This window comes from Lactuca virosa, chromosome 1, assembly GCF_052849685.1.
Source record: "Lactuca virosa cultivar CGN04683 chromosome 1, Lactuca_virosa_CGN04683_v6, whole genome shotgun sequence".
NCBI classification, from domain to species: Eukaryota; Viridiplantae; Streptophyta; class Magnoliopsida; order Asterales; family Asteraceae; genus Lactuca; species Lactuca virosa.
Window position 1 is genome coordinate 77427984 of NC_136426.1, and position 26692 is coordinate 77454675.

General features: G+C 38.3%; 2 protein-coding genes and 1 long non-coding RNA gene across 3 annotated transcripts; all 3 read left to right on the forward strand.

The window, feature by feature from the left end:
* Nucleotides 1-7786: 7786 nt before the first annotated feature.
* LOC145105266 (uncharacterized) lies at nucleotides 7787-8558 on the forward strand. Its single transcript, XR_013707267.1, has 2 exons — nucleotides 7787-7983; nucleotides 8235-8558. It is a non-coding gene; the product is annotated as an uncharacterized LOC145105266 (long non-coding RNA).
* A 10253-nt stretch (nucleotides 8559-18811) lies between these two features.
* On the forward strand, nucleotides 18812-19231 carry LOC145115436 (putative mitochondrial protein AtMg00860). The gene has a single exon (XM_079051732.1). It carries the CDS (start codon nucleotides 18812-18814, stop codon nucleotides 19229-19231), a length of 420 nt encoding a protein of 139 aa, XP_078907858.1.
* Nucleotides 19232-20277: 1046 nt separating this feature from the next.
* LOC145115452 (uncharacterized) lies at nucleotides 20278-20835 on the forward strand. The gene has a single exon (XM_079051752.1). The coding sequence runs from the start codon at nucleotides 20278-20280 to the stop codon at nucleotides 20833-20835; it is 558 nt and encodes a 185-aa protein (XP_078907878.1).
* The last annotated feature ends 5857 nt before the right edge of the window (nucleotides 20836-26692 follow it).

Here is a 26692-nt window from a genome sequence, read left to right on the forward strand (position 1 = left end):
GTGGGTGAGAGTGGACACCCATTAAGTTGCCATTTTATAGGCAACAACCTTATACCCCCCTTATAGACCGGCTTCGTGAATGAGGCGTACTAGCGGTAAGACGACTTGATCTTATACATATATAAATATTATTAAACTTATAATATTATAAAGTATAAGGGTTGAATTTTAACTTTTAAAATTCTAGGGGTTGGAACTAAAGTTTTTAATATGACTTTACATGTTCCAAAACTTGAGGGCAAGTTTTGTAAACTTTCAAAACTTTTCATTTCTCATAACTTATGAGTTAATGGTTATTAAAAATGAAGACTCTTCATTTTTTGTAACCTATGTGTTCTTTTAATGGTTATTTATAAATGTGATTTTTGGTTATCCATAACTTAAGAACTAGTTATGGACTCCATTAAAACACATAAAGATCAAGAATTAATCTAATTAATTATTATCACATAATTTCTATGATCTTCTAAACTCATATGTTTATGAATGTTCATATCAAAAATTTCAAGAATCGTAAGTACATATACAAAACTTGAAATTTTGATACGAGCTTTTGAACAAAACTTCGATTTTCAAGTTTTTTTTTTTTTTTTGCATCAAGTATCAAATAAACAAACCTGGCTCTGATACCACTGATGGGTTTTGAGCATTCTAACACTCCTATGGTGTACATGCAACCCTAGAAACCTTGGATCTATGTTTGACTAAGATACATGCAAATAATTATTTTTCCAAGGTTCTTATCCTATCTAGCATGGCATGGGGAACTTGAATCAAATAAAGCTAGTAGAATTACTTACCTTGTAGTTGTAGTTGATTGCTTGGAGTTTTAGAGCCTAGCACCAATAGTGTGGATGCCTCAAATGGAAATCACAAATCACCACAAACTTGGAATTTTGAGAGAATAGTAATCACCTTTCTTGAAATCGGCCCTCTTACTTTACTCACCACAACTCGTGTGATTTCAAGAACCAAAGCCTCCTTTATATACTGTGGTGGATTAGGGTTACATTCATGTAAACCCTAATACCCATGTCTTTTCATTTCCATGAGATCCATGGGTTAAAGCTCCATGGAGTATCCATGGACTTTCCATGCAAGCCTAGCCCATTCCAAATAAGCATTAGCTCACACTATATAAATACAAGAGCCCATATTTAATTAGTCATACTTTTGATCTCTAAATTAATTCTAGATTAATTATAGATCAATACTAATTAAATAATATGATTTTATATTAATATATTAGGACTTATAATATATTAATAAATCATAACTTATACTATTCTCAAATGATTATCCATAAATTGTTCGGGTGAAGTGCAACCCAAATGGACCATGCCGGGTCGGGTCAAGTACATACCAAATATAGTTATGGACTTAGACACTATATCCAACAACCACCCACCTCACGGTGGCGTACGGCGGCAACAACAACGACATCACCGACGGCAGCCACCATGGATGGCCGCCATGGTGGTTCTTCTTGGTCACCGGCCAACAAACGCACGCATCTACAGCTTGCAATCGACACCACCATCATGAACACATAATGTAACCAAAACACACACCCCTTTCCGCTGACTGAGCTCTCCGCGAACACCGGCGACAACCAAAAACTCCGCAGGAGGCCACCGTAGGGAAATGACGGCAGTGTCGGACGCCAGTAGCCGCAATCGGAGAATAAATGGGAGAAGAATAAGTGAACAGGTTAGCAACACCGATATACGCAGCGTTCGACGATGGACGCGCCTTCAATCGACAACTATCGCAGCGGTAAGGCGGCTGTGACTCGTCCCTCTTCACGTCCGACTGAACGATGTCCACCGCCGGTCTTTGTCCTCAGCCACATCAGAAACGACGACAACGGCACTTGGCTCGGTGGCTTGCGACCTCAACACGGTGATAGCGGCGCTGGAATAGAAGAAGGGAGGGTGGCGGCTATTGTATTCCTTTAGGGTTAGGATTCCCGGTAGGGTGATGGGTTTATATACCCCGATCCCTTAAGCTTTATCCCATAATAACATAAATGGTCCCTCATTCTATCATTCTTTTCAAAATTTATCCGTAATTTACCATTTAAACCCCGCCTTCTGAAATCCTTTACAAATCAAGTCCGAAATTTTACCAATCAGCCCCTCCTTCTACAAATTATTTTCAACTGAAGTCCGGAATTTACCCTTTAGCCCCTGCTTCTTTAAATTCATTCATTTTAAGTCCAAATGATACCAAACACCCCTGACTTCTAAAAATATTTACAAAATAAATCCTGAAGTTACACTTTAACCCTCGAAAGTCCAAATTATATTATTTGGCTCCCCGAAACCAACAGCCCCTATTGATTTTAAGGCCATTATAAAATAATATAGATTATAAATTTACATCTTGGGGTTCTAGGTTTATTATTTAATTACTCTATTTCAAATAGGATGTTACAATAATTGTGTTTGTTAATTCAACCTTACATAGCTCCAATCCTATATTATAATTGATTTTGTGTTAAATTATGTGTGATCATGCATAGCTCGACATGAATTAATTCAACATTAGTATATTTGGACTTGAATTGCTAATAATAAAATATTTGGTAACCAATTGGAATTGTCATAATTACTAGCTAAACCATTGAGGGAAAGTGGATTCGAACTAAAAGAAGTGTTTTTAAATATTTGATTGAATTAGTTGATTGAGAATTTAAGTTTTTCTAAACTTGCAAAATTAGATACAAACCCTTTTACCTTTGTTGGAATTTTAGATTAATTTAATAGTAAGTATATTAATTAATTAAAATCGTTCTCTGTGTTCGATATCCGACTTTTGTGCTATACTGTTTGCGAATGGTACATTGCCCTGGGTCGAATAACTAGTAGGAGAGTAGGTAAAATTAGGTTTAGCTGTTTCAGACGCATCATATATATATATATATATATATATATATATATATATATGACATAAGCTTTTGATCTTTGAAATACTATAAAGGTGATAAACTTTTATGATATTTGATTTATGACATGCATTTATCACATAAAATCATAGCATTTTTGTAGTATGAAGCATATGTTCTTTTTACTAGTTGTACCATGTTAAACAACTATAACATATATATGTAAATCATGTTTGTAACTAGTTTATTTGTAAATAATATAACAATGTTTAAAATAGTTAAGTTTGTAACCAAGATGTGATTTTCACATAAAATGACAAGTTATTTTTGCATAAACAAAATATGTGAAAACATGTATCCCCCCCCCCACCCCCACCCCCACCCCAATGTATAAAAGCTTTAAAATGGGGCCGTAAGCACTCACCTTAGATGTGTGAATTTGGTTTAGACTCGGGGATGTGGTTGTTTTCCGGGAAGCACCTGGAGATGGCTGTAATAGCAAAAAACTTTAATCCCAGGTTAGGAATTGAAACACCCACGAATTAAACAACAAAAAGTCGAGACTTGGTATTGGAATTACAATAGAAAAATGGCAGAATAAGGTGGAAGGTGGTGGTGCATGTTTCGTTTGAGATTTTCCACAATTTGATACTAAATTTCAGTTTTTCAGACGTATTAACTAGGGTTACAGTTTGTGTTGCATGTTTCGTTTGAGATTTTCCTCAATTTGAAGTAAGATACCATTTCATATCTTATTTTAATTGTAATGAAACTATTTATTTTTCAAAATATGCGTTAAATCTCAATAGGTCAGGTTACAAAGAAGTTTGCGGTGAATTGATTGTCTACAGTTTTAGACCTAAATTCCGGGATGTCACACATCACTGGTAAAACCAAACCTCAAGAAGATAATGATGAGTATTGGGATGCTATTGATTTAATAATTAAGTCCTGGTTTTACATCACATATGATGTCAGTCTCCTCCAAATAATTTCTAGTGATGATTGCACTTCCAAGGATCTTTGGGACAAATTGCATGAGTTTTTTTTCTTAATAACAAGATGTCTTGTATGCTCCAACTCCAAGAAAAATTCCACAAAACTAAGAAAGGCTCATCCTTAATTACTAAGTTTTGTCATAGTCTCAAAAATTTGGTTGATGCTCTTGCAGATTGTGACTTAAAGACTGATGAAGTTGAATTAGTGATGTTGATCCTTCATCAACTCCCTCCATCCTATCACAACACTGTTGATGTCATTACCAACACAAAGTCGTTTCCATATTTCCTTGAAGCAAAGAACATGTTACTCATTCACGAGTCTCGAGAAGAGAACATGGAACCACTCGGTGATGCACCCATCACCTCCTCGATGGCTCTCACCACTCAGTGATGCACCCCTCGCCTCCTCGACGACTCTCTACTCTTCAACCATGTCCCATAGAAAATCAAAAAATAAATACAACCAGGGTAAAAATAATGGACAAGTTGCTTCTAGGGGTAACAACAACGTGTCTCCTAGTTCTAATTCTTTTTCAGGAAATAAAAACTCACTTGGACATAATCAAACGCATTTTGGAGCTCAAACCACATTCAGACCATCACTTTCTCCACATCGTGGTCTACTCGGAGCATCACCAACAGCCTACAACAGCATCGACGATCCACCTACTATTTTCGATCAACAAATGGCGCATCCACCACTTCTCGGTCATCAACGACAACTACCTTACAGTGGCTTTGCTGCTGCCCCTATTCAACAACCCTTGCTCATTACCCGTCTTCATCTTCCTCTTCGCCCTTTGAAAATTCAACAATATAGAATCAGAAAAGCTATGAAAAGATGAGCTGATTAGCATCATCGGCTCTTATCTACTTCCTCTGAGTCGAGAAGTCAAACATATTGGTGTGCAACTCAAAATTTGATGCATAAATCATGCTTATTAAGGAAGGACACGACTACCAAAATCAAGTTGTATAAACAAACAGTTGACAACCGGAAAATGAAAACAATATCAAATCTAACGATTTAACTCACTGGTTGCAGAGGCATCGAGATGATGAGCAATGGTGGATAAAGGTTGTTACTTGTAGTGTTTTTCCTGATTTACAAATGAATCGGAGGTGACATCAATGGATATTTGTTGATCCAGAGAGAAAACATATACGACTTTGTATTGAAATCGATCTTAGGGATTTTGTTGGGCATTGCCAATAGCAACAGAAGACAACCAAAATAATGAAAAACACAGAACCTAAATGGCAGATGATATTCGTCTTTCAGAGAGGTGTAAACAGAGAGGAATGAAATGCCTGGAGATGTTGGACATCTGTAAAAATTTGTGTAAGTATTTGATTGAAAAGCCAATGATGATGGAAGGAAAAATTATGCTCGACTTGAAAATTAAGCCGTTAGCCGAATATTTTTAGACTTTTAGCCGACTAATATTTTTACTGTTTATAAGTCTGTTGTGCTTTAATTATATATATATATATATATATATATATATATATATAGGGTGAGGTTCAATAGAGAACCATAATTAATCATGGAACCAAGGAAGCAATCTTTTTTTCAACTTTTACAACTTATTTTTTATCAAAAAAAATAACTAAAAATACAGAAATTCATAACTTTTTATCCTTTTTCCAATGATATCAAATTCAATTTTTTTTACGTCAAATTCACAATGTGAATCTTTGAAAATTCACAACGTGAATCCAAAAAATATTTTTCACATTCACAATGTTAATATATGAATTTAGATATTTTTAGATTTTTTTTCGATAAAGAATAAGCTCTAGAAATTGAAAAAAAGATTTGGTTCCTTGAAAAACCAATAATTATGGTTCTCTATTGAACTTTTCAATATATATATATATATATATATATATATATATATATATATATATATATATATATATATATATATATATATATATATAGGGAAGGATTATTTGGAAAACATAAAAAACCCTAAAAAAACCCCAAAAATCATAAAAATGTATAAAAAAAAATACCTAGAGATCACAAAACTTTTTTTTGACATTTTTTATGAAAAAATCGCAGGTTTTTAAAGAAATTCGATGAAAAAAAATTTGAAAAAAAAACTTTTTTTTATTAAAAAAAATGATTTTTTTTTCAGCGAATTTTAGTAAAAAGCTGCGATTTTTTATAAAAAAAATTCAAAAAAAAGTTTTATGATCTCTAAGTATTTTTTTTATGCATTTTTATGATTTTTAGGGTTTTTTTTAGGTTTTTTTGTTTTCCATAGAACCTAAACCTATATATATATATATATATATATATATATATATATATATATATATATATATATATATATATATATATATATATATATATATATAATGACTATTTTGAAGTTTCTAATATTATCCGTTTTTAATCAGATGTCAAATTTTAAGTTATTTTATTGTATCTACTTCCTATTTGTTATGTTTCTTTATTACTTTCGGTCAGATAGCAGATAAAAAAATCAAAGCATTTTCTCGAAATTGTAAAATGATCCATTGGATTTAAGACATTTTTTTAAAATTCCACAATAATTTTATTTTGTTCTGAACTTAATTGTTTATCAATTTTTTTTTAATGTGATATAGTCTTAGTCCAGTATGATTCATTCTAAGCAAAATGGTTAATTTTCCAAACACGGTTTATTTTGATTAAATTCTCAATTTCTAATGAGCATTTCTTTTTATATGATTATATCCCAAAAAAATTATATTCTTTTTTACTGATTTAAAGTTATAACTTATTTTGTACTATACCAAAATAAACTCATAGATTTGAACCACCATGATATTGATTTCATGATAATCACTTAATTAAGATTTTAACATTTTATAATGCAGTGATTTTATGTTCGAATCTTATGTTTCCATCCCAAAAACTAATTAGGTGGCAGTTTTTTCCAAGTAAATAGGTGTAGATATTGTACTATTATTATGTAATTTTCCATTAAACACTTAGAGATTCAAATTATAAACTACATAAACCTTTTAATACTCACAAGTTATCTGTAAAAGGCCATATTTGGCCTTTTCAAGTACTAAATTGGCATTGATAGACTTGGAACTTACGACCATACATCAATTCATATATAAAAATATTTGATATGCATATATATAAAAATCACAGTAAATTATTAATTAAATAAAAAAAACTTTAGGGTATCAAATCTTTTTGAGTATTGACAATCATTCAAATCAAATAGAATATGAATAAATATGTAAAACTTTAGATATCTATTTAAAGTCCTAACCGAAACTAATGGCATATATCATCGTATTGTATAAAGGAAATGTTCAATTCTTGTTATGTGCGAATGGATTCTTATAATATAACAATGAATTGGATTTCTCTGATACATGAAAGAAACTGACACATGCATACTCAGTTTGGATTTTTCTTCCTGAATGATTTTATTAAGTTTATTTGTCAATGGTATTGTCCATGAACACGTGAAGAATTTTCCATCACACATTATGATGATTAATTATTCAAAATTCCTTTACGTTGTAAGGATAAACAAAACATATTCAAACTTATGATGAAAGAGTTTGCTCTCAGTTTTATATGTATATATATAAAAAAAAAACATAAATGAAATATAATTAAACTTTGCAGTAGTAATAGATGAATAGAAATTATCAAATTATGGTTATATGAAAATCTGAGCCTGAATCTATAAGATTTAGAGCCTTTGGTTAGCACCTCTGAATCTATAAAGCCTTTGGTTAGCACTTAATTTATCATCTTAATTAGAAAAATATGTCTGACCGACTCACATCTGAAAAAAACAAAAAAAAAAAAAAAAAAATGCACGCGTTTCTTTCCATCCCTACCCTCGTCTTCCTCTTCTCTCTTTTCAGCCATGAACACCATCGAACTTCACAGAGGACCACCGCCGTCTTCGCAGGACACCGTCGCACGCACACCGACCGCCGCATGCTGCTTTCCTGCCATCACTGGTCTCCTTTTCCCTCCCAACCCTCTCCGACGACCTACAACCCTCCACCATCGCTCTAGCCACCGCCGGTCTCCAGCCCCGTCAAACTTGTCGACAACATCATCAGGTAATGGTTGTGTATCGGAAATCGACTTTATACTAGGGTTAATTTCTGAAATCAAATTGTAAGCACGAGTCTTTGATTGAAATTTGTATGGAGTCTGAAACCGAATTTCTTTACAGTTCTCTTCTCCGATCTGAAATTGAATTTTTTGTGAAAGAAATCTGAAATTGTAATCTGTATGAAGTCTGTTTATTTTTGTTTTTGTTGTTAATAGGGTTGTATTAAGTTCTTATACATGGTGGATGGCTTTGTAGGTGAAAGGTCCTGAATCTTCTTCTGTCGGCTGGGGTGGTGCTATTGACCCAACTGAAGCTCATCTTCACAGGGAAATAGCAACGGCTGGCAATGGGACAAAGATCCCTGATTGATCTGCCTTTACAAAATTGCAATTGCAGCACCTATGGTGGAGGTAATTCATAAACGGAAGAAGAAAACCACCTTTTATGGAGATCAAAGAAGGGAGTTGCAGAAGTGTACCCATTGAAACGCCAATGCAAATGCAATTGTTGAGATTGAATGTTTTATTTGAAAAGACCAAATGCAAATTCAATTGTTGAGATTAAATGTTTTATGTACAATTTGTGTTTTCTTTCATTTTGGTTTGTTTTATTTTCATTGTTTCCTGTTTAACTTCTTCTGTTTGGGGATACAATTGCATACAGTTGCGGTGACATATGGAGCAATCTTCGTGTTTCTTTTTTGTGCAAGAAAATGTTGGTTGCTATTACTGAGAATCATTGGTAAAGTTGGTTGCTATTATGTGGGTATTGATGATTTACAAATAGTGGTTGCTATTTTTATCATTATATCTTTGTCGTTCTAAAATTTTTTATTGATTCAATTGTTTATGGTTTAACATTTGTTATTTTATATGTTTATTGATTATTGATTCAGTTTTTATAGTTTCTTGTTTATTATTTATGGTTCGATTGTTTATTGTTTGTCATTCGATTTGGAACAAAAAAACATAGTGTCAAAATTGAAAGAAAAGATAAAACTTAGTGTCAAAATCGAAAAAAAAAGTGAAAACTTAGTGTTTTTTTATGGAAAAAAAATTCGATTTTGACACGTCAGTATGTCACGTCATCAAAACTGACACGTCATCATGCCACGTCAGCATGTAACTTGGTTGACCGGTCAAGTGGTCACAATTGTAACAAATTTGAAAACACAATGTCAAATTTGAGACAAAAAAAACATAGTGTCAAATTTGAATTTTAGTGTAAATTGAGTGTCTTTTGTGCTATTTACCCTATTATTTATGGTCCGATTGTTTATTGCTTGTCGTTTGATTTGAATTTATGTTTGATTTGGATTTTGTATGGTTTCTATATATTTTTTTTATAATTATTCAAGAAGTTGGTTCAGTTATTTTATAAAACAAAAATTTTGAATTCAACAAAAAAATAGTACATAAGCCTAAAATAATGGTCATTTTTATCATTTAACACAACAATTCAGATGTTTCAACCAAACAGTATGTTAATATTCAGGTCTTAAAAATTCAGACCTCTTAAAAATTCAAATTTTGCCAAAGAGCCCCTTAGCCATAAGTTTTCTGTGCCTGATAAGTCATAAAGCCATAATCTATAAGTCGATCCATACCCGATAAGAGAAAACTACTTACTAGCTTAAGACTTTAAGTTACCACTAGTATAGGACTATAGAGCATATATATATGTGGCCAAATTTCGTTGGGCCCTTCGAAGGCAAAACCATAAAACACATTGAAAGTCTTTTTTTAAGAGTAAATTATACTAATTGTCCATCGTTTATGTGCCAAAAGGCACATTCAATTCTTAATTTCAAAAATTAATTCGGACTGTCTCTCTTTTGGTTAAAAGTTGCATGCCTTATCTCTTGTTAGTTAAATTTCTCTTTATCTCGCTCAAAATTGTTTGCCGAAAAACCCTCTTCGGAACGTCACCATCTTCGTCGGACTACCACCTTTCTTCCTTATGATTTTCTACAAACCCTAGCTTTGATCTGCAAACCCTAACACCTCTGGTTCAGATCTGGGTTTTTAAAGGAAAAGTTTTTAATTGCTCTTTCTTGTTCATCTTATTCATCTATGGTGGCGTTGTAACTTGACGAACATGATAGTAGTCAACATCGTAACAGAGTTAGGGTTTCTATGGATTCATCGTCCTCTCCCCCAAATGATCGTCACTTTTTCTTATTCGTCTGTCCAGATCTAGGGTGGTTTAGATTTTGAAAACCCTAACTTCGTTTGGTGTCGGAAAACCGAGCTACAGATGTGGGTTAAAACACATTTTTAGAAGGGAAGTATCTGAATAAGAGATATGATGGTGGCGAGCTATGGCGGTCATGATGTTTACCGGTGGTGGCGTTAGTGTTGACTAGTTGTGGTGTTGTTTAACGATGGTGGTTGTTAGATCGATAAAGAGGAAAATGACAAGGTGAGAAAGAGGGAGACGAAGCTAAGGAAAGGGAAAGGGGAGGGTGGGTTGGGATGTGGATATTTATTTTATTTTTTTTAATCTAAAAATGTTTTAAAAAAAATTTAAAAAAAAGAAATTATTAAGGGAAAAATAGTCATTTTATGTCCACATGGATGACCTGGGTGAAAAAAAATTATACATGGATAGTCCAAGTTAATTTTTGAAAATAAAGAATGAACGTGTTTTTTGGCACCTGCACAAGAAATGATTCGAGTAATTTTTTTTTTTTTTGGAATATATTTGTACTAACTAACAAATTGTTAGTTGGTAGAAAATAAAAATGTTTAGTAAAGTAGCTGATAAATTAATTGAAACATAATTAATAAAATGACATGTGTAATATTGATTTTTTATAGTTAATAAATGATATAATTTTTATAATTTTTAAAAAGTTTAATAAGTACGTTAAAACGCTAGTTACAAAATTTTTAATAAAAACTAATTTATAATCTATTTTTTGGTTTCTCAGATATCACAAACTACAAAAACTCAAAAATTAAGTTTGTTCTTGCATGACAAACGTAACATTAATCGGCCATAATATTTTGTCTTTTCAATTTAATCATATCTTCTTTTGGATAATAAAACCTACTCTTTGACTTTTTTTTTTCAATCTTAGACATTTTGACCTTATGTCATAAATGACTTCGGGATATTAAATATTTAGCTATGTAGCATGCCTTTAATTATTTAAAAACATCACAAAAAACATGTGATGTGGCTTTTTTTTTTATAGAAAATCTTCTAAGGTTTTTTGTCACATGTCAATCTCTCATGAGTTTTGACACTTGTCATTTTATGGTATTTTTTAAATGAATATTATCCACTTGTCAATTTTTGGTTTGTTTCATTTTTTAAAATTAAAATCATATACTTATATATGTAAAGTATTAAATATCATATATATGATATTAAATTGCAATAAATATGTTTTTTCCTTTCTTATTTTAAAGTTGTACATTAAAAAATATTTTTTGTTTATACTTTAATTTAATGTTTATTTTTTTTTTAAATCAACATGTATAATACACGGGTCTCACACCTAGTCTATTTTAATAAATTAAAATTATTTTTAACATATGTCATTTCTTCAAAACTTTTATTACATGTCATTATACGAGATTTTAAAATTTTTTAAAATCTACATGCCATTATGTGGTATTTTCATTTTTATTAATTAATCAATTTCACTAATTAATACGCCTATTTTATATATATATATATATATATATATATATATATATATATATATATATATATATATTAATTCTACTAAATGTGTTAAATCAACTCTTCCATATTCATTTCTTTCCTACTCTCTCTAATTTCCTATACTTAAGGCACAATCATTAATATTACCTCTTTGATTCTCGCATTTCAATAACAATATAACTCTTTTCAAAATAAATCAAGACCACTTTCTTATATGGATTGCAATTTACCATGGTATCAATCATGTGGTTTATGTTCCTGGTTCAATCATACATATCGATACACAAATCCTCCTGTACTTAATCTTTTTCAAAAATTGTTTAATGTTTACACGTTGATATTAAACTTTTATTTTTAATAAACTCGTATAGTACACGGGTTTCACACCTAGTTATATTAATAATACATTAATACATTAGATGTGTGTGTGTGTGTATATATATACATCTTATCCGATTATATGATCTCCTATGACATGGCATACTTTATTGTCACTTGAACACCGTCGATGTAACCTCCTTACATATCGTTTCCCTCTCCATCTATGTGAAATGAGAACAAGGTTTAATTTCTAGGTAAGTTCATATTTAGTGATGTATTTTCACAAGGTTGAAGACTTGTTTTGATGGAACTTGATCTCTATTTCAACAACGTTTGAATTTATATCTGTATTGAATTTTTGGTGCATATGGATCTCAATCTTGGTTTCATCGATGTTGAACGAGGGAGAGGTAAGATAACCCAAAAAACGTTCCATATATAAGATGAACATGTTGGAGATATTTTTTATAGTCCAGATACACACATGACATGCAGTGAATCAAGAATCACAAATGTAACAGCCTAGTAATAAATTTTCATAATTTGTCCAAGATCGAATCCAAAAACATTCTACAACCAAACAATTGCATCGAAAATTATTCTAAAAGCAAAGAAAGTTAACTACTACACACACTATTATTCTTCTTGTCGTGTTTCACTCTTCTTCTTTCGCATGGCCTTATCTGGATAAGTGGATTCACTTATAGAGACTTGATAAGGCAGTCCATCGACATATTGACTAACATTATTCTCCTCATCCGGTACTAATTGCATTGCAAAACTCATGCGATTTAGGAATTATGTATTGTACTATTTCATGGTTATCTTATTATTTTTTTTTAAACTAACGAATTATTTTTCTAGTTTTCATATTTCCTCCAATTTGCAAAAAATGTTATTTGAGTTTTTCAAGAAATTAATCCCATGACAAATTGTTCAAAACACATGAGCTAACCAATTTCTTGAGGATAGTACAACATGTTAATACTCGATTATAGAGTTTTGTCAGCACAAATATAGTTCTTTGATCATCATGACATTGACACACACACACACTAAACGCTAGTTCTATTCAAGTATCCAATTATGAATTAAAATAGGATCGGGAGTCCCATAATAGCTTGGGGTTGGCATACCACAAAGGTACAAACTCTTTGTAAATGCACCCCTTTTCACCATCACATATTCTCTTGGATAAATTTATGAGGGTGGGTCATCCTCCATACTAGGATAAGATACCTTAAAGTTTCCCACACTTAGTTCATTTATGGTGGTCGTTGGGCACCATGTATCATCATCTTCACGTCTTCTTTCATGTTAACTTACTGCACACTTAATATTCATTGAAACTCTGTAAGTATCTTCTCTTCTTTCCATGCTAACATAGTTTCCAATCTAGATTGGAAACCACCTAACATTATCAACTAATATGAACAAGGAAAGCAACACAACACATCCTTCATATCCAAGTTGTGCTAATCAATTATCTCACGCCTTACGTTTTTGCATATGGATGGTTTAATTCACATTTAAAATCTTGCTAGGACAATGTATTCTTTGATTCTTAGTCGAGTCTAGATGTAACGTCCTAAAATTACTAGAAAAAATTTTCATTTTCAACCACCAAAAACCATACAACCATTTGTTCAAAAGCCAACAACTGTTTAAATGTATTCCCAAATATCAAAGTGAATCAAAAACAAGTAATGCGGAAATAAACTCCAGGGGATGCAGTGTGATTACGTTGGGTCATTCTCTTTAGAACCAGAAGTACCTGAAATATTTAAACCACAAAACCGTAAGCACAAATCTTAATGAGTTCCCCAAATATCACATACCATACATAACATCGGGCCCCACCTACATAACGGGCCCCACCCAACATACAATGCAAGAGTTACAAAGACAACTAGCATCCTACATAGTATAGTGTGAAGACTCACCTTTCTCATAAAGTCAGGAAAACCACAGATCAACGTCACATAACAGGTGCTACAACCTACCTATCGAATTATACAAGGTCACAGCTTAGTCTACCCACTAGAACTAGCAATTTAACCAAAAGTCAATCCATATCAAAAGACAACGGTCAAAGTCAACTTCTGCAACCTCTACATCGTGGCATCCCATTGGCCACATCGTGGAAGCATTGCGACAAAATAGTCGGGCAACCCCAAGTCGCCACGTTGTGAGAACTAGGTGTTCACAACTTAACTGGTTAAGCTGTTTTTCTTCAACCTCAAGAGAGCTAAAGCTCAGATCTAATACTCCCCAATGTATTGATGGATAAAGTTTCCAACTTTATCCATTAAGACATCCCAATAAGTCAAGATCTTAAAACCTAAATTCTTAATGATATCTCTAAGGCATGAACTCATCCATTAAGCCATGCAATTCCTTTTTCCAACCAACACCATGGTCTAGAAACTAAATAATGCATACAAGGGTACTGGAATCCACTCAAACTCCAAGAACAAGAAGATTTAGACCAAAAACTCATAAAGTGACCTAATAATAGATCTAAAGATTTAATGAGCAAGGTGAAGACTTTTTACCTCCAAATGATCAGAAATGGAGTGAAGATACAAGATACAAGCTGGAACCAAGCACACAAACACCAAGATGAACTCCTTCTTCTTTCAACCTTCATAAAGTTGGTTTCACACACTCAAACACACATATGGAGGCTAGGGTTTGGATGGGATAATATCTCAGAGGGTGTCCCTAAATAGGGCACAAATCCCGAAAATTAGGGTTTTGGCCCATAACAGTCCCTACCTCGTGGCCAGATTTCGCCGCGTCGTGGGAGGATAAATGAAAAATGCATCCAACCAGGCCGCGCCACGTCGTGGTGGTGCCTCCTCCATGTTGTGGCCTTCCAAAACTCATAAATTATTGAAAAAGTCATACCTCGAAGATCCGGATGTTACACTAGATTCACTAATTAATTTTTCTCATGAATTAGAGTAACAATGTTGAAGAAATAATTTCATTATTAAAAGGTCAAAGCTATAATTCGATTATAATGTCAACAACTCAAAAGTGTTCACGACACATAATTCAAGAACTCCACTCCCGAGTCATTCTATGATGAGAATGAAATTTATTAAAACTTCCCAATTATTTAAACACCTAAGAAAACATAATAACTAAGAAAAGAAATAAAACATTAACGGAATTTGTTAAAAATGTTAATAGAAGTGATCATGGCACATAATTCTAATATAACATGAGAAAAGATTTTTGGGAAGCATGACCACTATGACCGCTCGAGTAAGCATAAGACTGATCAATCGTTGATGAAGATATTTGGCATATAACTTAGATAATGCTTGGCATGAAAACTAAAAGGCTTAGTATTGGCATACATAGCCAGTGATGATGGGTGCTACACAACTTAAGTAAAATCATGGGTATTATTAAGATACATAAATTTCCAATCGAGACTCAAATATTTTTATACTCGTTAAACAAATATGTTTATTTTAACAAACACAATTCATATATATATATATATGTAATACAAATGCATATTCTTACCCTTTGCTCATCATCTCGTTCATGCCAAATTGGAAAGAATGAAGAATCTAATAGCCATGACAATCAACGATATAAAATTTTAGGAAGGTTTTGATGCTTGTTACTTTAGAGGCCAATAAGGACAAATTCGATGGATCATCGTGTGTGTTTTAATAATTCACAATGTGAGACTCTATATGTTTAAAACTTCAATGTGTGTGTGTGTTTTATAATTTTTAGTGTGTGTAAGTATGTGTTTTTGAATTGCAGAAAGGTAAGGGGAAGGGAAAGGTGTGGTTGTTTGTCTCCGGTAGATACCACCTTTCTTTTTCGAGCAAGAATTACTTGTGGAAAGTAGGATGTTGGTTTGCATGATACTGAGAAGGGGTGGAAGATAAGTAGACTATGGTGGCGTGGGGTACTGGTAGATAGAAAGAGAGAGACTATGTGCGAGTGGGGTGAGCCCTTTTTTGTTTTTACAAATCACCTAAAGAAAAATAAAAAAAATAAAAACCACTAGTCATTTCACATGGACCAACAACTATTAACCTCAATGAGACAATGACTATTTACATAATTTTCTCTATAACTCATCTATAATATTAAATCGAGACTTTTACTAAATTTTATTCATATGCAAACTATAGATGTCGTTCTTATCATTATAACTATTACAATTCTGTTAGACCTAATATAGGAGTATCTATTTGAAATTGCTTTAGGATAAGAATAAATAAGTAATAGCTAGATAACTGATTGCTTTTTAATAGCTAGATAATTGATTGCTTTGTTTGTTTGTTTATGGATTTCCGCTTCATGCGTGATTAGCTTGTTTGAGGTTTATTTAAAGTAATGCAAAATACAAGTCTGGTGACTTGAAACTCAGCAAATTTCTCTTCGTTCTCTTCTCTCTGTGTGGAGTCTGCATTCACTCGAAGAGTGCAAGCTTAGACCTAGTCTAAGCGTATCAATTGGTGCTTTCATCACATGGACGAACAAACTATCCGTTCCTTATTGAAGGAACAAGCTGATGCTTTCAATCTTCAAATCGACTCCCTGACCAAAGAACTGCAAACATCCAAGGCTTTCTCTTTTGTAAATTGGAATGGATCCAACAACAGCGACGATAACGAGATTAATCTTCCCCGTTCTATGCGGTTGGATGTTCCCAAATTCAATGGAGCGGACCCCGAGAGCTGGATCTTCTCGATCTCAGAATACTTCAAACTTCATGGTACCCCAGCCAATCAACGTCTTCGCATCATAGGATTCAATTTGGAGAGAGAAGCGGCCGAGTGGTTTCGCTGGATGACTCGGAATAAGCTTATTGCCACGTGGGATAGTTTCTTAGAGAATTTGTGCAATCGTTTCGGTCTGTCCCAGTATGAAGACCACAAAGGTTCACTATCCAAACTTCTACAATCAGGGACCGTGGCCCAATACCAAGCAGACGTTGAACGGCTCATGAATCGGGTAACAAACATAAGTGAAAATTTACTTATCTCTTTTTACACATCGGGCCTTAAGCCAACTCTCCAACGTGAACTATTGGTGTCCAAACCCCCCACCTTAGTGGAAGCGTTTGCATTAGCACGCATCTCAGAAGCCCATTTTCAAGACCAATGGTCTGTCGCCAGCCTTGGCAAGACCTTCAACAACCCTAGCCGTTCCTCTGTGACCAATCAGAACACTCAGTCGGACCACACCACGTTCACCAAACCTAATCCCACCACCACTACGGGACTAATACCTTTGTCAGCCATTTCCAAAAACACCTCGACAACCAGTCCCGCAAAATCCCACAACAACACACCACTGCCAATCAAGTGGATTACCCTAGCAGAACGCCAAGAAAGAATAGACAAAGGATTATGCTATAACTGTGATCAAAAGTGATCACGTGGACACAAATGTGTTGGCCGATTCTTATTGCTCATGAAATCGGAGGAGGAAGGTACAGAGGAGTTCGAACCAGGCAATACTCATGAAAGTGAAGAAGCAGTCGAATAAGGTGATATCTCCGTTCTTAACTCGCTTGTTGGGCAGGGCAGCCCTCGGTCCTTGCAGCTCTAGGGGAAGATTGGAGGTCACAAAATCCATGTCTTAATTGACAATGGTAGTACACATAATTTTGTGCAGCCTACCACTATTGAAAAATTGCAATTACCGATCCAGACCACCAAGGTGTTCAAGGTATATATCGGTAGTGGTGAAACTTTATTGTGTGAAAACATTTGCCCGCAAGTCAGCCTACAGATGCAAGGAGTAACAGTGAATGTTGATTTATATGTCTTACCCATGAAAGGGGCGGATGTCGTGCTTGGCATCCAATGGTTACAGAAATTGGGATGCGTCACACATGACTATGCTTTGCAGACCATGGAATTCACACTCTTAAATAAGAAGTGCATACTGAAAGGTGAAGAGTCACTTCGCATGAAATGTATTTCACTTAACCAAATGCAAGCCTTGCTGGGAATAAAGGAGGTTTATGGGGTTTACGAAATGCATCAACTACCCACCGTGGAGTGTTCAGCAACCACAAGTGCAGTCGAGACAGCACCAACAACCGCACCACCGGAGCTCACGAGCCTCATCGAACAGTATGGGGACCTATTCAAGGTACCCATCACCTTACCACCGCACCGATTAATTGATCATCGTATACACTTGCTGCCCAACACAAAGCTGGTCAATGTGAGACCGTATCGATATCCTCATCATCAAAAGGGGGAGATGGAAAAGCTAGTGACAGAGATGCTTGATCAAGGCATAACCCGTTTTAGTCAGAGCCCTTTTTCTTCACCGGTGTTACTTGTCAAGAAGAAAGACGGAAATTACCGGCTTTGTGTCGAGTATCGTGCTTTAAACGCTGCCACGGTCAAGGACAAGTTTCCAATACCCACGGCGGATGAAATGTTTGATGAATTGGGGTGCGCCACTGTTTTCACTAAACTGGATTTACGAGCCGGCTACCACCAAATACGTGTTCATGACCGAGACATTTAGAAGACTGCGTTTCGCACTCATGACGGGCACTATGAATTTTTGGTAATGCCTTTTGGTCTCACTAATGCAACGTCCACTTTTCAGGCTACCATGAATCGGCTTTTCGCTCCATATTTACGTAAATTCGTTATCGTATTCTTTGACGATATTTTAATTATAGTGCCACATTAACTGCACATGTAGATCATCTACAATGTGTTTTTTGGTGTCTTCAGGAACACATGTTCTATGTTAAGCAATATAAATGTATTTTTGGGACAGACTCACTCGAGTATTTAGGCCATATCATTTCACAACGGGGAGTCGAAATGGATCCAAAGAAACTGATGGCGGTGACCGAGTGGCCGATTCCGAAAACTCAAAAACAGGTTCGAGCATTTTTGGGCCTAACCGGGTATTATCGTTGCTTCATTCAGGGGTACGCCACTATTGCTGCACCATTAACCGATCTGCTACAAAAAGATGGGTTCAAGTGGGAGGAGAAAGAGCAGCAGGCCTTCACTTGTTTGAAACAACATCTTTCTAGCAACCCTATTTTACGCTTGCCAGACTTCGAGGAAACCTTTGTGGTGGAATCAGATGCGTCGGGGGAGGGAATCGGGGCGGTGCTCTTGCAAAAAGAGAGGTCGGTTAGTTATTTCAGCCGGAAGTTGAGCCCTCGCATGTGTGTGGCTGCCACTTACCAAAAGGAACGGTATGCCATCGTGGAAGTTGTTTATAAATGGTGACAATACTTGCTTGGTCGACGATTTGTGATTCAAACGGATCATAAAAGTATTAAAGAGCTTATGCAACAAGTAATTCAAACACCGGTGCAACAACAATATGTTCGCAAGTTGATGGGCTTCGACTTTGTTATTGAGTATAAACCCGGCGTATCCAATAAAGTTGTTGACGCACTCTCTCGCATGCATGAAGTTGAAGAGACCACTATCGCATCCTTCATGGAATTCAGCCAACCGATAGTTGGGTTGCTAGTCGAGTTGCGCAAAGAGAACGATACCCTAGAGGAGTTACGTGACTGGCACAACCGGCTGGACCGGGGGGAAATCGTGTCAGGTTATCGGCGCCACGATGGCCTCTTGCTTTTTCAGGACCGATACTACATTGGGCAGGAATCGAAACTTAAGCACAAATTGTTGCACGAGTTCCACGAGACTCCTAGTGCAAGGCATGGGGGTGTCAAAAAGATGCTGGTTCGTTTGAGTGCTTTATTTTTCTGGAAGGGCATGCGGAAATCGGTCCATGAATTTGTCAAAAGTTGTCTTGTTTGTCAACAAACAAAGTATTCCACCCAAGCTACTAGTGGATATTTGCAGCCTCTGCCCACACCGGAAGCCGTCTGGAAAGAAAAAAGTATGGATTTTATCATCGGATTACCGGTGTCAAAGGGTGCTATAGTCATCTTCGTCGTTGTGGACCAGTTAACAAAATATGCTCATTTCGGTATTTTACCAACAAGTTTTAATGCTCCACAGGTGGCTGAATTGTTCATGGAAATGGTGGTTAAAAACCATGGTTTTCCAAGAAAGGTGGTATCGGATCGAGATGCAATATTTGTGAGCAAATTTTGGAAGTCCTTGTTTAAATTAAGTGGAACACAATTGACGTTAGCACTGCTTACCATCCTCAAACGGATGGCCAAACCGAGGTCGTGAATCGTTGTCTTGAGCAATATTTACGAGCCATGGTTTCGGATCACCCCCAAACTTGAGTGCGTTGTCTTTCTTGGGTTGAATTTTGCTACAACACGAGTTTCCACAGCAGTATTCAAATGTCTCCTTTCCAAGCTCTTTATGGGCGGTTGCCTCCAGACCTCATTCCTTATCCTCCGGGTTCTTCCACTGTGGTTGCTGTTGATGATGTGCTTACTGAACGGGAAGAACTGATCCGACAACTGAAAGATAATATTGCTCTCTCCAAGTCTCGCATGGAAGCAAAGACGAATCGTAAACGTCGTGAGGTTGAGTTTAAAATTGGTGATCGGGTGTTGGTTAAGCTGCGTCCCTACCGACAACTATCGGTGGCGAAACGGTTGTCTAATAAGCTATCGAAGCGGTATTACGGGCCTTTTGAGGTGCTGGAACGAGTCGGAAAAGTCACTTATCGATTAGGACTTCCTCCCGGTAGCAAGATTCATCTGGTGTTCCATGTGTCCATTCTCAAGTCCTTTACCGGTGATCTAGGCGAGCACGTGGTGGCGCTACCTGCAGAAATTGAGAAGGGAAAACTTGTTGAACTACCTGTGGCGGTCTGCGATACTCGTGAAGTGTTACGTCATGGAGATGTGGCTTCTCAAGTGCTGGTGCAATGGGCTGATCGTCCTCCATAGGACTCCACCTGGGAATGGCTTGAGGATTTCAAGTTGGCTTACCCATCTTACCACTTTGAGGAGAAGGTGTTTTTTGAAGCGCAAGGGGATGATACGACTCTGGTTAAAGGTGGTAGAAAAACGGGTCGATCTGTGGTGGCACCAGCTTGGCATAAGGATTATGTGATTGGATAAATAGATTTGAAATTGCTTTAGGATAAGAATAAATAAGTAATAGCTAGATAACTGATTTGTAACATCCCGAAATTCAAGTGCATCTCTTATACCCTTCTTCTTTTCCAAGTTGTCAAGTTTGGCCCTTAAAGGAAATATTAAAGCAAATGAGTACGTTGGGCGCACTGAAGAGTACGCTGCGCGTACTCATGCGCCTAATTTGGACGCAGACTCGCCTAGGTACGCTGGGCTTACCCAAGGTTACGTCGGGCGTAACCGGCCCAGATGCAAACCCTAAATTGTGGCTTGTGCACTATAAAAGGAATGTTAAGGCCTTATCCTCAGCCACCATTTCAGAGACTGAAACCCTAATAGAGAGCTACCCTTCGTTCCTAGCTTGTGTGTGTGTTCTAAGCTTCAAAGTGTCATTTCAAGGTGGTGAAAGAGAAGAGGAGGCCATTTTAGGAGCTACAAGTTGGTGGACAAGAGTAGATCTGAGTTCTACAGAGGTTGGAGCTTCTTCCTGAGGTAAAAAGCTCAAAGCTTTCCTTGTCATTTGTGATTTGTGTTTCTTGGACCAACTTTTAGGGTTTTTGGTCCCAAGGTGGAGACTTTATGAGCAAATGGTCTCCATAAGCCTAGATCTGCTATATTTCAGAGTAAAATGAGTTGTAGGTTCATAAAAATCCAATCTTGGACGTGAATATTGAGCCATGCATGAGATCTAGACCTTATGAGGAAGAGGGAAAGGTGTTAAAGTGATTAGGGACCTTTACAGCCATGCAAAGGCTTAAAGGTCTCGACTTTATGGATTAAGTGGTCTTAAAGAAGTCAGATCTGGAGTTTGAGTTTATGTCTTAACCATTTAAGACCAAAATCCATGAATGCATGAAACTGAGACTTACGTTGGGCGTAAATCTCAATACGCGCAGCGTAAGGGTCTGAGACCCCGATTCTGGATCGCCGGAGTACGCCCAGCGTACAAGAGCTGGTACGCGCCGCGTACTGCCCCTGTTGACTTTCGTTGACTTTTTGGGTTTTGGTCAACATTTGGACTTTTGGGTCAGGGAGGGGTAAAATGGTCTTTTACCCTTCTGTGGGATTGTAGGAAGGGATGTGATCTAGTCTTTGAGAGCCATTATTTATTCGAGAGTACTGTTTATGTGTTTAGGCGGGGACTAGATCAGTGTTTTCGTGTGCGAGATTATCCGAGATACCCGAGGTGAGTCTTCTCACTATACATTACCTAGAGTGGTATTTATGTGTAGACCAGAGGGTCTTGTGTGCTATGTGTATGTATGAGATTATGTGCATCGTGTTATATGTATGCTATGTGTTGAACAGACCGGGCCGGAGGGCCCAACGATATAGACCGGACCGAAGGGTCCAACGATACAGACTGGACCGAAGGGTCTGACGAGCTATGACCGGACCAGAGGGTCCAACGAGCTACGGGAATGGGGGGTCCCGCTGAGACACATCGACCGAAGGGTCGTATTATAGCCTCGAGTGGCGTATGTGTTGTTTGTGGTATTTTGGGAAACTCACTAAGCATTTATGCTTACAGTTGTTGTGTTATGTGTTTCAGGTACTAGCGAGGATCGCGGGAAGGCGCCGGCATGATCCGTACACACTGAGAGGATTTATGTATTTGAGGATCTTGGGAATTGTTATTGTGATAACACGTGATACATTGGAATACTATGATATTTTATGAATGAAAGCATGTTTTTTTAAAATGAAAAATTGTTTTGGAAATTTACGTCGTTACAAGTTGGTATCAGAGCCTTGGTTTGAGGGATTCGGGTGCATCTTCGGATGAATCTGAACTCAAACTGAGGAATTGAGAAAGTTTTCATAAAATAAATAATTTTTCTAAGAGAGTAAAAGATTTTGAGAAAAGCAGAACGAAGCAGTGTGTACGATCAGCCAGCGCCTGAACGATGATTTCCCAAAATACCCTTACACTATGTGTTATGAGATATGTTATGATATGATATGCATGCTCGAGTAGGCTAGGTGTTCTTATTAGGACTAGAGTGGCCTGATCTGTAATGCCTTAGCCTAGGAGTTACTGCTACTATGAGATGCTTCGAGAGTAAGTAGGTAGCAGCGAGGAACTTATGAGTGGTCTACTAGAGAGTAGCCTGAGTTTAGTGAGATATAGAGTACTTGTGATCTGGGATCCTAGGAGGAGGACTTGGGGTGAATATCGATGTGCTGTGGAAGGTAGTATAAGGGCCCGTACTACTGGAAACACCGGATCGGTTAGCAGTCCAAGTAAGAATCCTCAGGGTACTAAAGAACAAGTAGGGTTAAGTATCGAGTGCGAGTATACTCGAACGAGTCTCTGATTCTTTTGTGTTGTGTTTCAGAGACATCATGGTTGGGACGCGCCACCACCCAGGAGGCAGTGGTACCAGTGGTACCAGCGATGAGGAGATTCGTAGGTTGATTCACGAGGAGGTGGCTGCGGCCATTCGAGCTGAGATACCAGAGATGTTCGGGTCTATCAAGACCACGCTGATCGAGATTTTTGATGAGCGGTACGCTGCTCTTACTGAGGTTGCTGTTGCTGCGGCCACCGCAGCCGTCGCTACTGTCAGGCCGCAGGGGGGTGACTCGTTGCTGTACCGAGAGTTCAGCAACACGAAGCCACCAGAGTTTGATGGGACGCAGGACCCGATTGCTGCGATGAGGTGGATTTCTGATATCGAGGGATGCTTCTACACATGCTCGTGTCCGGAGCATCTGAGGGTTCGGTTTGCGCTGAACCAGTTTCGCTTGGGAGCGAAGGACTGGTGGAAGTTTGTGACGGCAGACTTCACTACGGCAGAGCTTACTGCGGTGACCTGGGAGAGGTTCACCATGATGTTTTGAGATGAGTATGTTCCCCCTGTGGAGAGGGAACGTCTGGCCCAGGAGTTCTTATCCCTCAAGCAGGGAACTGAGTCTATGACGGTGATTACGAGGATGTTTCACGAGAGGGCGTTGTTTTTCCCTGAGCATGTGTCGACTGAGCAGGCACGTATGAGTCGGTACTTGAGCATACTGAGGAGGGATATCCGGGAGTTCGTGGCGAACTAGTCATACCGGACATTTTCCGAGCTTCAGGCAAATGCCCGGAAGAGAGAGATTGAGCTGGAGACTCAGGTTAGGGAGGAGGCCGAGTCTCAGAGGAGGGACAGGCGACCGGCACAGGTGCAGCCGGCAGCCAAGCGGGCAAAGCCCACTGTTTCGAGATCTGGGGGTCCGAAGGGCCGCACTTGTGGAAAGTGCGGCAAGAGCCACGAGGGAGGGTGCAGGGCTGGGGTGTGTTACAAGTGTGGGAAGGAGGGGCATTACGCGAGGTATTGCCCCAAGGGATTCTCGGTTTGCTTTCATTGCAACCAGACTGGCCATCGGAAGGCCGAGTGCCCACAGTTGCTGCAGGGATCTGCACCTGTTGCTCGAGCTACTGAGACCCGGCCAGTGAAGGCCGAGGCACCGAAGGCTCGCGGGAGAGCCTTCCAGTTGACAGCGGAGGAGGTCCGCGCAGCGCCCGATGTCGTGGCTGGTATGTATTCTTTCATTTATTTATGCTGAGTTTGAGATTTTGTGCTTATATAATGTTATGCGTAGGTACTTTTCTTGTGAGTTATGTACCTGCTTTGGTGTTATTTGACTCGGGTTTGAGTCGGTCTTTTGTGTCGTTAGCGTTTAGTCAACACATCAGTATCCAGCGGGAGGCGTTGAGTCGGCCTCTACGAGTTTCCATAGCTGACGAGCGAGCAGTATATGCTACGGAGGTGATTCGGGGATGTGTACACGAGATCTTTGGGGTTGAGTTTCCGATTGATCTGGTCCCGATTGCGATGGGGGACGTGTGTGTTATAGTGGGTATGGATTGGTTGAGCCGTTTTGGGGCAGTTATAGACTGCGAGCGACAGTTGGTGACGATACGAGACCCTAGTGGGGGAGTTCTTAAGGTGTACGGCGAGGGTACCCGTTCAGGGTCAGCATTCTGTTCGGCTGCTAGAGCGAGGCAGAGTCTACAGCAGGGCTGTAGTGGGTTTGTGGCCTATGTGATGGACACACGAGTAGCAACGGAGAGACCTAGTTCTATTGATGATGTGCCGATAGTGCGTGAGTTCCCGGATGTTTTCCCCGAGGAGTTGTCGGGTGTGCCTCCCGAGAGGCAGGTGGAGTTTCGCATCGATTTGGTTCCGGGGGCGGCGCCTATCGCCAAGGCGCCCTATCGCCTTGCGCCACCAGAGATGCAGGAGTTATCCTCACAACTGCAGGAGCTGCTGGGGAAGAGGTTTATTCGACCAAGTAGCTCACCGTGGGGAGCGCCGATCCTTTTTGTCAAGAAAAAGGATGGTTCACATCGGATGTGCATTGATTACCGGGAGTTGAACAAGTTAACGGTCAAGAACCGTTACCCACTGCCGAGGATTGATGATCTGTTTGATCAGTTACAGGGAGCGTCTTGGTTCTCCAAGATTGATCTGAGGTCTGGATATCATCAGATGAGAGTGCGGGATGAGGATATCCAGAAGACGGTGTTCAGGACTCGTTATGGGCATTACGAGTTCGTGGTGATGCCTTTCGGGCTCACCAATGCACCGGCAGCGTTCATGGATCTCATGAACAAAGTGTGTAGGCCGATGTTGGATCGATCGGTGATCGTGTTCATCGATGACATATTGGTGTATTCGAGATCCAGAGAGCAGCATGAGGAGCATTTGAGGGAGATCCTCGGAGTTCTGAAATCGGAGAGGCTTTACGCCAAATTCTCCAAGTGTGATTTCTGGTTACGAGAGGTCCAGTTCCTGGGACACCTCGTTAATCAGAATGGGATATTGGTCGATCCGGCCAAGATTGAGGCGGTGATGAGTTGGGAGGTACCGAGAACCCCCACCGAGATCAGGAGTTTTCTGGGGTTGGCCGGCTATTATAGGAGATTTATTAAAGATTTTTCCAATATCGCCGTGCCTCTCACCAGATTGACCCGAAAGGGCGTTACTTTTTTCGTGGGGTCCTGAGTAGCAGGCCTCGTTTGAGACTCTTCGCTAGAGGTTGTGCGAAGCCCCGGTGTTATCCCTTCTAGAGGGAATGGAGGATTTTGTGGTGTATTGCGACGCATCGATATCAGGGTTGGGTGCGGTGCTTATGCAGAGAGGGCATGTGATAGCGTATGCATCGAGGCAGCTGAAGCCTCATGAGACGAGGTATCCCACCCACGATCTGGAGTTGGGGGCAGTGGTGTTCGCCCTCAAGATCTGGCGTCATTACCTGTACGGGGTTCGGTGTACCATATACACGGACCACAAGAGTTTGAAGTATCTGATGGATCAGCCCAACCTGAATATGCGCCAGAGGAGATGGTTGGATGTGGTAAAGGATTACGATTGTGAGATCCTGTACCACCCGGGCAAAGCTAATGTTGTAGTTGATGCGTTGAACCGTAGGGCGGAGAGTGCCCTGATTCTAGACATTTGTATGCGACTGACAGTGATGACTCAGGTGTTGGACACCATTCGGGAGGCCCAGGCAGAGGCCGTGATACCGGAGAACCGCAAGAGGGAGCGGGTGATCGGGCAGGTGTCCGAATTCGTTACCGATAGTCGAGGGCTGATGACCTTTCAAGGTCGGATTTGGGTGTCGTATGCAGGCGGGGCACGTACCATTCTGATGAAGGAGGCGCATAGATCGAGGTTCT